A 12044-nucleotide genomic window follows, 5' to 3' on the forward strand; every position below is an offset into this window, starting at 1 on the left:
ATTGTGAGCACTGAGGCATGGCGGGACTTTAGCTCTAAGTCATCACAGTGCATGATGGCGTGCACCTCCAACTTGTGTCTGGCCTTTAAATCATTTCCCCTGCCCAGTCTTCTTCACTAGCCCCCTCCCTTAGACTTGTTAACTTCCAACCCCTCTCTAGAGACACACCTTGACTTTCTTCCCCTGCATTCATTCCCCAACCCCACTCATACAGGTATGTTTCCCTTTAAGAACAAGCCATTCTGGGAACCGTCCTGAGTCTTCCCAGCTAGGTTAGACTTCTAACACGCCTGCGCGATAAGGAGGGGACTCGAGGGGGGGGCGAGAGAGAGAAGGCTGGGCGTTAGGCAGGGGTCCGTGCGCGTGCGCTTAGCGCATGCGTGTTATCATTCTCCCCGCCCCTCGCAGCTTGGGCTGGTCTTTGCAGCTTTAAGAGGCTCGCGCGGCCTGGAAGGTCTTGATCGGACGCCCTCTTCCCCCCCCCCGAACCTCATCATTTTTGAGGTGGGCTCTCGCGCCGCCCCCTAAGCGAGGCGCCTCCCATCCCCCGGCCGAATCCGCCCCCCACGGCTGCTGGACCCCCCCGGGGCGTCCCTTGAAGGGGGGGGGGACAGTGGCCGCCGGCTCCCCCTTCTCAACTGGGGGGCGAGAGAAACAGAGGCCGGCCTGTCTCCCAACCTCCTTGAGGCAGCGGGGGCCCCCCTAGTATGGCGGCGGCCAAGGAGGAGGGGCCAGGAGCACGCGCCAGAGTGAGTGGGCGGGACCAAGCGCCAGGTGGGCGGGGCTAAAGGAAGGAGACTGGGGTTCGGAGGGTGTGGGTTCAGAGGTAGGGGGGCAGTGGTTGGGGGGGGGGTTAGGGATATGTGGTTAGAATATGGGTAGTGGGATATTTGGGGTGAGAAGTGCTGGGAAAGCAACTGGGGCTAGTTTTATGGGTTGGCCAGTGGTGGTGGGGGGCACTTAGAAGGGGTCAGTGGTTTGGGCAGGAAGAAGTGTGTTGATTAAGAATATTCGGGGGGGGACTAACTAATAAGGGTAACTAATGGTTTTAGGTTGGTTTCTGGTGGGGGGCATATGAGCAATCGGAGGTTAGAAGGTGGGAAGGGGAATTTGAAGAGGCTAAAAAGGCGTTGAAAAGTAACTGGTTGGTTTCTGAGTTGGCCTCTAGTGAGCGGGTGGGGGGAGGTTGAATAAACTTGGGGATCGGAAAGAGAAAGAGTGAAGACTTAGTGGCACATGGGTATTTGGGGGAGTGAAATGGGGTTAGAAAATAAGTGTACATTGATAAGTATCTTGACTGGGAATGTGTCAGATAAACTGGTTATTGGTGGTGGGGAGGTCATTGGTCTTCTGATGTTACTAGTATCTGTGTGAAACGTGATGAAAGTTGAGAATGAAATCATAATTTGGAAGCATTGGATTGCGGGTGGCTTTTGGCAATTATTTCTGGGATTTCTGGAGGTACTGTGGATTGTTGTGTAGAAAAAAACGTTGAACTCTATAGGCAGAATATGATGGAGTTGGTTATTGAAGAAAAGAAAAATTAAGCGTAGTTGAAGGATGACCGCCTCTTGGAATAGTTCAGGTGTGCATTGGATTAAAAAAAGTGTATATGAAAGGTCAGTAGGTCAGAGAGAAGAGCATGTCAATGAATTGGAGGTATAGAATTTCTGGAAATTTTGAAGTCATGTAAAAATGGGATGCTTTAAAAATTAAACTACTGGGGAAAACTACATTGCAATGTTTTCTTATCAAACCTAATCTTATTTTACTGCTTTAATAACATAAACTGTATTATTTCTAGCTTACAATATCAAATTATATTATTTGGTATACTTATTAAATGTCAACGTGTCTTAGTTTTCTATAGGTAGAGAAGGAGTTCCAATCTGCTGCACCTTGTGCTATCTAAGCCATCATATTTTTAGCTTTGATTTTCATCCTTGGGGAAAGGGCCTTCCACAAGATGCCATGCTATAATTGTTATCTTTCAGGTTTTTCCCCAACCTCAATATGTTTTCCCCAAACCTCGTTAACTCCAGTCTGTTTTGAAAGATTGCTGTCCAAAGGTGTTATTGAGCCATTTGGGACATTTTCCTGTCTTTTGAATATTCCAGTTGCATCAGCACCATTGTGCAGTTGCTAGCCCCTTGTGGCCACCATTTTATTACTGTTTTCTCCTGCTGTGGTAGCAAAGGACTTTTTGCTGGCTTTTTTTTTTCTAAATTGTTAAGTGCTTTTTGCACTATGGTGCAATATTGTTATAATGACATATTGCCCCTTATCTATTTTCATTTCATGTTTTTGTTTCTCTGAATTCCAAGTTCACATTTAAAAGACAAATGACAGTTCAATCCCTTTTTGTTGCAGAATATAAAGGGAAAGGTGTAGACATGCTGCCTGCCTGGCTTACTCTGGAAAGGAGCAGGTAGGGGAAGTTGCAAGAAAGCTGGAGCAGGGCAGGAAATCACTCCATCACACAGTGATTTCTTCACATACCAGTTATAGGAAATGAGAGTGTGGGGGAGGGCCTTCTGATGGAGGGGTATTATTCGTATGCCAATACTATGCTGTAGTTCATCCATAAAGAAAAAGGGGAGGGTACTGTATTGCCACCAGAGCTATTATGACCATATCTCCAGTAGCCATACCAGAATTGCTACAGAGTATGTGTACAAAGGGAAAATCAGAAAAGAAGACCAAGAAAAATGTGCAGAAAGCTCCTTGTCATCACACTTGCCTCTGCATTTGCAGTGTTGAAAGCAAAGTGAAGAATCCTTACAATGTGGAAGTAGCCTTCGTTTTTAGGGTCACTTGATGATGGAAAGTGACAGTTCAGTAGCACAAAAAGTTCTTGTCAGCTACTTTTTAAAAAAAGATGGCTGTACTTTGTATATGCAGAAATAAATTGTGGATTTGAATGTTTAATTTTATTGATATAGTATGATATATGATACGACACTTCTATACTTCCCCCTCATGCTTGATCATCTTGGGGCGGTGAACAACACAGAACTGATGAGACAATTCACATAAAACCAAGATACATACATTATCATTAGAAGCATCCTTAAAATGTTCTAAATATATAATATATAAATCAATATAAAATAGATTAGAAGGGAGGTGGAGAGAGGAAGGATGAGGAAGGTCTATATCAGTTGTTTTGCCAATTCATTATGCTGGCCTCAACCATAAGCATGGCCCAGAACTCTACGACGTGTGCCAGGGCCCTGATGTCCACAGGGCGCTCATTCCACCAAGTGGGAGCCAGGACTGAAAAGGCCCTGGCTCTTGTTGAGGCCAAGCATACTTCTCCGGCACCGGAGACTACCAACCAGTTTACACTTGCCAATTGAAGGGCTCTCCAAGGGACACATTCAGATAGGTGGTCCCTTAGATACAAAGTATATTGGGGTTGAGTACATTGGAGTTATCATTCCTTAATCGTGTGGATTATCTTGCATTAAAAACCAACACACATTACACTGTTCCCTTGAATACCATCTCACACATTGCAAAATAGAAAATGTTTCATAGAAGGCTTTTTTAGTGCTCCTCCAAATTTCTAATTTTGCTGCAGAAAAAACAAAAACAAAAAATGTACAGGAAGAAAGGTCCTCCTCCCCAATTCTCTCAGTTAAAAAAACCACACCTTTCATATCACTATGAATAATTTTTGTGGATCATTAGGTAGATTATTAAATTGTGAATAGTGAGTTAAGTTTTGGGGAGACATACTATGTTTGGATCCTGTGAAAGAGGGAGTATTGTAGAGAATGCATGGAGAAGGAATGCTAGGACGAGATTCTTATCTACATACGGAAAAAGAAAAATGGATTTTTCTACCCCACTTTTCTCTTCAAGGCAGAGAAAAGTGACACTTTGTCCCAGAGCGATTTACAATCGCCTTTAGTTCTTCTCTTCACCAGAAGCATCTTGTGAGGTAGCTCTGTCAGAGTTGTGCTTGCCAGTAACCTTCCACAAATTTTGTTAATGTTTAAGGTTATTCTGGACTCTTGCTGTTTTCTACTGCTACAGATAGACGAACATGGCTACACATCAAGATTTGATAACAACTATTTTATTTTCTAAAAAAGTGATCAGAGCATTGGGCTACCGAGCAGCTATGCACCATAACTCAAGGGCTCTTTTGGGAAGGCTTACCACACTCTGACAGTCTGCATTCACAGTAGTTTAACAGGCCTATTTGAGAGTCTCTGAGTTATGTTTTGTTCCGTCTGGTGAAAGGATAGTGTGCTTGCAGGAGTCAGCATTAAACAGAATGAGAGCAGGATGAGGGAGAGGAGACATTCCCATCACTTGGCTTTTCAAAAAAAAATGATGTTGGTTGTTAAGTATTGGTATGCCAGCTGAGTTCCCTTTTGATGAAAAGATGATCTTACCATGGTTATGCCAGGCCATGTCCAGGCTGGATTATCTCTGACAGCCTTTGAAGAGTGTTTGGAATATATAAGCCAAGTTATTTGCTGCAGCTTCATCATTTTGACTGTATTTCTCTGGTGCTTAAACATCTTTGCTAGCATCCAAAATGTGTTTCTGGGTGTGGTTGAAGGTGCTGGTGTTACCCTGGTCCAAGGCTATTTAATGCTTTATAAGTTTTCTGAAGAATCAGCTTCTTCCATGGGTCTGTCTGTTTTTAGAGAGATTGTTAGTAGACAAAGTGTGCTCTAGATCAGGGGTAGTCAACCTGCGGTCTTCCAGATGTCCATGGACTACAATTCCCATGAGCCCCTCTGAGCAAATGCTGGCAGGGGCTCATGGGAATTGTAGTCCATGGACACCTGGAGGGCCACAGGTTGACTACCCCTGCTCTAGATGACTAAGGTTGGTGCTGGTGCCCAAGTTATAGAATACCATCTTTGAAAATAGTTGCTTGGTGGCTGGTCTAGTTTTGTTCATTTGTTAGTTTTTAAGTGCCTGGTATGGCCAAATTATCGGTTGTGGGAGATGGCTTGGGATTTGTTTTCCCCAATATATTTATGCGATTCAGTTTTCTTGTTGCGTTGCATGTGAATTTTGATGCATTTTTGTTTTAACTTGTTTATATTTAATCACTGAACTGTAGTTTAACTTTTTATTTCAGCCATCTTGGAAACTGTATGTGGACAAGTAACATTGGAATGTTTTGAGTAAATATTTAAGTGCTTTCTCAATTGTGACTTACTAACCACTGCTTGCATAAAAATTTGACTTTTTTCAGTGATGGTTCTTAGGTGCTAAAGAAGTCCATTTGGATGACACTTAGTTCCTGCTCAAGTATGTAACAGAAAGAAAATATCTTAACATGCAGATCCTTGTCATAGTGGATTGGTCAGACATTTTTTGTTGTAGCACCAGCAGATCAGCTTCAATCAACTGATTTAGATGAGAAATAAGTCCTTCAAGTGATTCTGCACTAGATTCCAGCAAGGTCATTTCATGATAGTGGAATAATTCATATTGATGATTCCTCATAGTCCAGAATCATTGGCTTCCTGAAAGCTGCAATTGAAGATCTATCCCTGTGCTTCTTTTGCCTATTCCAAGCCTAAGCAAACTGCTTGAAATTTTCTTATTGATGTTGTAAGGTGGAATTAGTTTGCACCTCCTGCCTACATTTTGTGATGTTATAGCATGAATTGGTTGACCTGCTGAAAGGCTCCTTTTCTACTTGCATGCACTATCATGGTTGGCTATTTATTTAACTTCCTTTATCCCATCTTTTTCCCTGATGGGTATCCAGATATCCTCACAATAACCTATGAGTTAGATTGGACTGAGTGTGTGTGACTAACCCAAGGTCACCCATGAATATTTACGGCAGAGTGGGAATTTGAACCTGGGTCTCCCAGATTCACGTCTGACACTCTGACCACTACAACATGTTGGCTTTCTGGCCATATGTGAGAGCATCTTGTGTTGGTTTTTAAAGTATGCTTTTGGAGATTGGTATAACATCTTCACTGTCCAATCATTTGTTTGTTAACCTGAAAGTACATCCCACTGAGTCCAGGTGTAGATGGCTGCAACCTTTAGTAGACCAACTTCTGCTGTAAGAATATTCATGCTTTGAGAGTCCATCTCAAAAGATTTTGTACTCATATGAACAATGGAAAGTGAAAATACATTCTTAGCTAATTCATATCACTAACAGTCTTCTTGTTTTAACTTGAATGTCACTCATAATAAATACATTTTTTCTAGATACAATTTGATCTGTTGCCTCCAGTTAAGCTCTGGTAGCCACTGAACATTCCCAAGGAAAACTATAGATGAAGTGTTACTTGATTGGCTATTGTGATAATGGAGCAGCTGAATTTTTCATGCCAAACTCCGATTACTTCTTCAGGTGGAAATTGTTGTTAGTTTTAGAAAGTTCACATGCTTCTATGTACAATTTCGATCTGAGTTATAATACAAAGCATCTTAACTAAATGTAAATTGCATGTGGTAGCTATGCTTTAATGAATGTGTTTAGGATCCGGGCACTAGGTTGAAAGTGGTTTGAATTGGATGCATTCGCTTTCCCACTCTAAATGGAACTTTAAGGTAACAAAATTTATTTTCATACTGCCAGGGAAATTTAAGCAATCCTTTCAGTACAGTTTTGTAACATCCATTGAAAAATACAACATTGAAGCAAGAGCAGTTTAGGTGCCATCTTTCTGCTACTGCCTGCTACTTAACTGCAGATTACATTGCTCAGATGAGGATGGAGCTCATAATATCCCTTTAAGTAGCCAACAGGTTTTTGTGGATAGAAAAATCCAAACAATGGTGCCAACTGTATATATGAATTAGAGTTCTTCAAACCCCTGAGTAACTTCTCTTCCCCTCCCGAGTTTGCAGCAAAATCTGATCTTTAGTTCCTTATAATTTGGGGGCAACCCTCACCAAGTTTACATAGCAAAGAGCAGAGAAGAAGTCAAAATTCAAGCAGTCTTTTCTTTTTATCCTTTAGCTGGCAATTGGTGGAGCAGGTTGTCCTCTTAGCCAATACGCTGCAGTAGGTGCCACTGGATTTCTTGCCTTGTTTATAATATGTTTCCACTCTTAGCAATTGGCAGTAGTTTTGGCCATAAAGATACTCAATTGTTGGTTTCTAAGGTCTTCCTCAGTCTGTTTAAGCCATGTTTTCTTTGGCGCCAGTCGTTGGATCTTCCATTCAGTTGGTCATTCTCGCCACAGGAGTTTATGAGGCAGTCTGCTGGCATTCTGCAGACATGGCCAAACCATTGCAGTCTGTGTTTTGGATTTGTTCTTTAATTGGCGGATGGTTGTCACATTTTGTCCGAATTGTCTCATTTTGATTATGATCGCATAGAGAGACACCCAGAATCTGCTGCAGGCATCACATTTGGAAGGTCTTGAATTTGTTTATGTCAGGTTTTAGTAAAGTCCATGTTTCTGATTCATACAGGAGAATTGGCAGGATTAGTATCCGGAAGAGATGTCTTGAGAGAGATGTTTGCCTTCTTCCAGAGGCACCATTTGAGTGTGGCAAATGCTGATGTTGCTTGGCCAATCCTATTGTGAGCTTCAGTGGGAGATGGCACTTTCTTCTCTTGCACCAATGAGCCTAAGTATTTAAATTCTTTGGATTGCTCAATTTGGGTTCCGTTGAGATATACATTTGTTGGTGTTCTATCTGTGGTTATGACTTTGATTTTGTCCACATTTATTTTTAAGCTGTAAGATTGGATGATGCAGGGAATGTCATAAGAGGATGTTCAAGCAGAATTTTGGGTGACTGTAGAAACCTAGAAGAGATCATTGGTGGAGCTGATTTTAAGCAAACGGAGGTTGGAGAGGGATGGCAAATGGAGGGAGGGGGAAGAGAATCAGAAGGAGTGATGGTGAGGTGGGGGACCCAGAGCAAACTTCAAGGAGAGGAGGAAGTAGCTGGGATTTCCACTCCAACACAGTTATCCTGAGCAGGCACAGTACACGGACACAGCAGGCATGCCATACTTTAATGTTTTCTGGGGGCAGCCATCAGCGGAGTGTATCCAGGTGTGGAGGCCAACTTGGATAGCCCCACTCACACAGGCTGCAGGTTCCCAAGGCCCCATCCATCAATCAGAGGTCAGAGAGGTAATAGAATCAACAGAGAATCATATGGATAGTAGATCTGAAGGCTCCAGAGGCCGGGGAAGGCCTAGACAGTGGTTTAGAAGGAGCTCTTCTCCTCCAATACCTGGCTTGTCTTCTTCTTCTTCAGAGAGAGGCTTAGTAAGACAACACTGCACCAATAAAATATTAAGGAAAAAACCCTTTAAAAGTCTCAGACTAAAAAGGGGAGTATCTCTTCAGGCCTTTCTAAAAAGCTATCAAAGAGGGTTCAACAGAAAATAAATAAGTTCTCAGATCCTCATTCAGAGAGAGAAGAGTCTCATTACATCTCCTGACATTTCTTTGGCTAAATAGGGAATGGTTGGGCGAGGAATCTGATACTAAGAATACTTCTTCCAGACTTTTTCATCCAGAACACTTTCAGAGACTGCAAGAAAATAATTACCAGTCTTAATTTTTTAATGGAGTCAGTCCATAGACAAATCTAGATGCCAGGAGGTTCAAAAAACCATCTAGATACCTGACTGTTTGCCTGTTTCTGGAGTTCTTTGTTGATGTGAAGCCAGTGGTCCATTCAGGCCAATGAAACCTCTCTAAATATCATTGCTGGAAAATGTCATGGTCTGCGAGATGAGACAATGAAGGATTTAAAAGTACCATTCATTGATGCACTGGTGATAGCACTACATTCCAGAGCATTGCTGTTGAAGGATGGACATTATTTTAAAGGATTCGGTGAATAGAAAAAATGAAACCATGCTCAAAAGATCACATGAATCTTGCTCAAAAAATCTTTGGCCATTAGAGTTTTAGTTGTCTCTTCAAATTCTAAAGAAGCCGTAGATGTTTGGGCCTTTGGTCCAAGTGGGAAGCCTGGATTATTAAAGGAAAAGAAAAACAGCATAAATTGGATTGAGCTAAGGGCAGTAAAGCTATCCCTGCTCACCATTTGGAACCTGATTCACCAAAAGTATGTCTGACAACATCACCACAAATGCCAAGGGGGGCACCAAGACGATGCCCTTTCATCAGGAATCAGTGCAGATTTTCAAGTGGGCAGAAAAATCACCTGTTGAGTCTAAAGGCTCAGCACATCTAGGGATCTTTGAACACAAGAGTGAACTGGCTGACGCAGAAAGATCTGCACCAGGTGGAATGAACACTGAATGATGGTTTTTCAGGACATTACAAAAAGATTTGTGACCCCCAGTCATGGACCTCTTTGCAACATTGAACAACTGGAAGGTTCCAAGGTTTGTGTCATGATTCAAGGATGCCGCTGAGGAAAGAATATACACTCTGTACCATGAGTTGTCCTCAGGACTGTTATACGCATTTTCTCCAGCACCATTAATCAGCATGATATTGTGTGGAATAAGGAAGGAGAAGGTGGAAACAATTCCATTGACATCATTCTGGCCAAGATGTCCCTGATTATTTGAATTGATTCAGATGTCAGTGTCCTATCCATAGAGAATTCCAGTCAGGAAGAACTTACTGACTCAGGGACTCATTCTACATCCAGACCCACAGTGGATAAAACTGCCAGTATGGAGGATGAGGTGCAGACTCTGAGCATTCTGTATTGTCAAAAGAAGCAGTAGAAAGACCGTTTCAAGCGAGAAGACAGACACACCTGCAATTATACTTCAAGAGATGGACAGTGGGGCACTGAGCGGATCCTTTAAAGGTGACACATCAAGAGGTCATTGCCTTTCTACACGAAGGACGGAAACAAGGTCTTAGGTCTAATATGTTAAAAAGTAGCCGTCATTGGGGCAGATCTTGGCACTAGAGGAAAGGCAAATAAGACAGCTAATGAATATATAAGGCAATACCTAACGGGAGCTGTGCGGTTGACACTGCCTGTTAAACACAGATTTCCAGCATGGAGCATGTTTAAGATACTATAGGCTTTAACAAACCCACCTTTTCAATCTTTAAACACTATAGAATTAAGGTTCTTGTTGTAGAAAGGCTAGTTTATAGTATACTTTGCCTTAGGCAGTTTGTTGTTTGCATTGTTCCCTGATTATATAATCCGAGGCCTGTTGCATTGTTCATTGGCTATCCGGGCACCATTTTATAATCTGCCTTGAGGCTTCATTATAAAACAAAAAGACTATAAACAATAAACAAAATAAATAAAATAATAATAAAAGAGAATAATACACTGGACAGTGGAATAGGCTTCAATCCTGTTGCCCTCCTGAATAAGACTGCGTTGGCCACCAGCTTCTGTTGGAATCTGCTAGATTAAGCCCTTTCTCCTGCTCAGGCATTGCTACCCTCTCCCTTTGCCTTAATGAGCTCTGTGGGCGTCAGTTCTGTGTGAGCCCATGTGATGTAGTGGTTAGGAGTGCCGACTTCTAATCTGGCAAGCTGGGTTTGATTCCCTGCTCCTCCACATGTAACCAGCTGGGTGACCTTGGGCTCGCCATAGCACTGATAAAGCTGTTCTGACTAAGCAGTAATATCAGGACTCTCCCAGCCTCACCCTCTTCACAGAGTGCCTGTTGTGGGGAGAGGAAAGGGAAGGCGATTGTAAGTCACTTTGAGACTCTTTCTGGTAGAGAAAAGCGGCATATAAGAACCAACTCTTCTTCCTTCTTCCCTTTGCCATACTAATACTAGTCAGTGCATTTAGACTTGAATAACTCTGGGGTTGCACAGCTAGCCTTTAAGGTGTCACAAGGTTCTTTGCAAACAATGCATTCAAGAATCTACCTGGTCTCTTTGTCACTAAACTGAACACCTGCTGAATCAGACCTCTCAACTATCAAGTTAGAATTGTCTACTCTGGCCCGCATTGGCTTTGCAAATGGTTTGAAACTAGCCAAATTGCCCTTTTTTTTGAGAAAGGGCTTTCTCAAAAACAAGTACATTTCTTACAACAGTTCTTTCCTCTCCCTTCTTTAGTAATCGTGCCCAATCATAGATGCGTTTCCTCAGATGTCCTCCTGTGTTCCATGGGGTTGACTCCCTCATAAGCATGCAGAGGATCACAGCTCAAGGTTATGCTGACTTAGATACAACTCTCATGGTGCGTCAAGGATTTGTATTCCATTAGGGGTATACAGGACAATTACTTCCATGTTTGCTCTTTTTGATGTTTAAGCCCCAAAAGAGCAGTTCACATATCTGGCCCACTTCTAAAGCTTAACTGTTTGGATAGAATGATGCCACCAGAAAGGGGTACCACACTGGCAGAAATGAAAGTTTTGTTATATGGTATTGTTCTTTGATTGTTAAAATATGTCATCAAGATGGCCTTCTGCAGTTTGAATTCCATTCTGTGGAGCCATCTACGAAAAGGGCTTTCTTGTAGAGCAGGGGTCCCCAAACATTTTGAGTCTGTGGACACATTTGGAGTTCTGACACGGCAGAGTGGGTGCAGCAACAAAATGGCTCTTGCAGGAGGTGGAGCTAGCCACAAAACGATTTCCACTGTTTAAGTTCAGCGACACAGTGCAGATTCCTGGCCTGTGGGGGCAGCTGCTGCCAAAGCAACATTTTTAAAAATCTGCACAGTCAATCCAGTCTTTAGTAATCCATCAGAAACCTTGGTGTGCAAAAGCCCTACCTGGTCCTGCCCGCTTCCTGGAAACATTTGGTGGGTGTCAGAAAAGGTATCAGTGGGTACCATGGCACACTGGGCAGCACGCTGTGGACCTCTGTTGTTGACATTCCATGGGATATGCAGGACAATTATTCAGAGTCATTGCAGAGTAAATGACCAGTGGATTGGAAAAGGATTGGAGAAACATGGGTTAAAGCCCCTCACTTTGCCATGAAGTTGATTGGGCAAATCAGTGCACTATTGGCCTACCCTATCTCACAAGTTTGTTCCAAGGGAAAAATTTAGGGATGACTACATGCCACCTTGAGCTGCTGTGGGAAAGGATGGGATAAAAATGTAATAAATAGTTTTTAAAAATATTCTGGTGGGCTTTTTATGCCTTTTACAG

General features: G+C 42.5%; 1 protein-coding gene across 3 annotated transcripts in view; it reads left to right on the forward strand.

Moving 5' to 3' along the window:
- Window positions 1-397: 397 nt before the first annotated feature.
- Window positions 398-12044, forward strand: part of LOC143837552 (zinc finger MYM-type protein 4-like) — a 52377-nt gene continuing 40730 nt past the window's right edge. The window contains exon 1 of one of the 3 annotated variants that reach the window (XM_077337528.1): window positions 398-749. In XM_077337528.1, coding sequence (XP_077193643.1) covers window positions 708-749 — 42 coding nt within the window. In that variant the 5' untranslated portion in view covers window positions 398-707. Of the gene's footprint in view, window positions 775-12044 lie in introns of all 3 variants that reach the window. The other 2 variants (XM_077337531.1, XM_077337529.1) reach the window with 2 other exon arrangements.

The sequence above is a fragment of the Paroedura picta genome, chromosome 5, assembly GCF_049243985.1.
Source record: "Paroedura picta isolate Pp20150507F chromosome 5, Ppicta_v3.0, whole genome shotgun sequence".
Lineage (NCBI taxonomy): Eukaryota > Metazoa > Chordata > Lepidosauria > Squamata > Gekkonidae > Paroedura > Paroedura picta.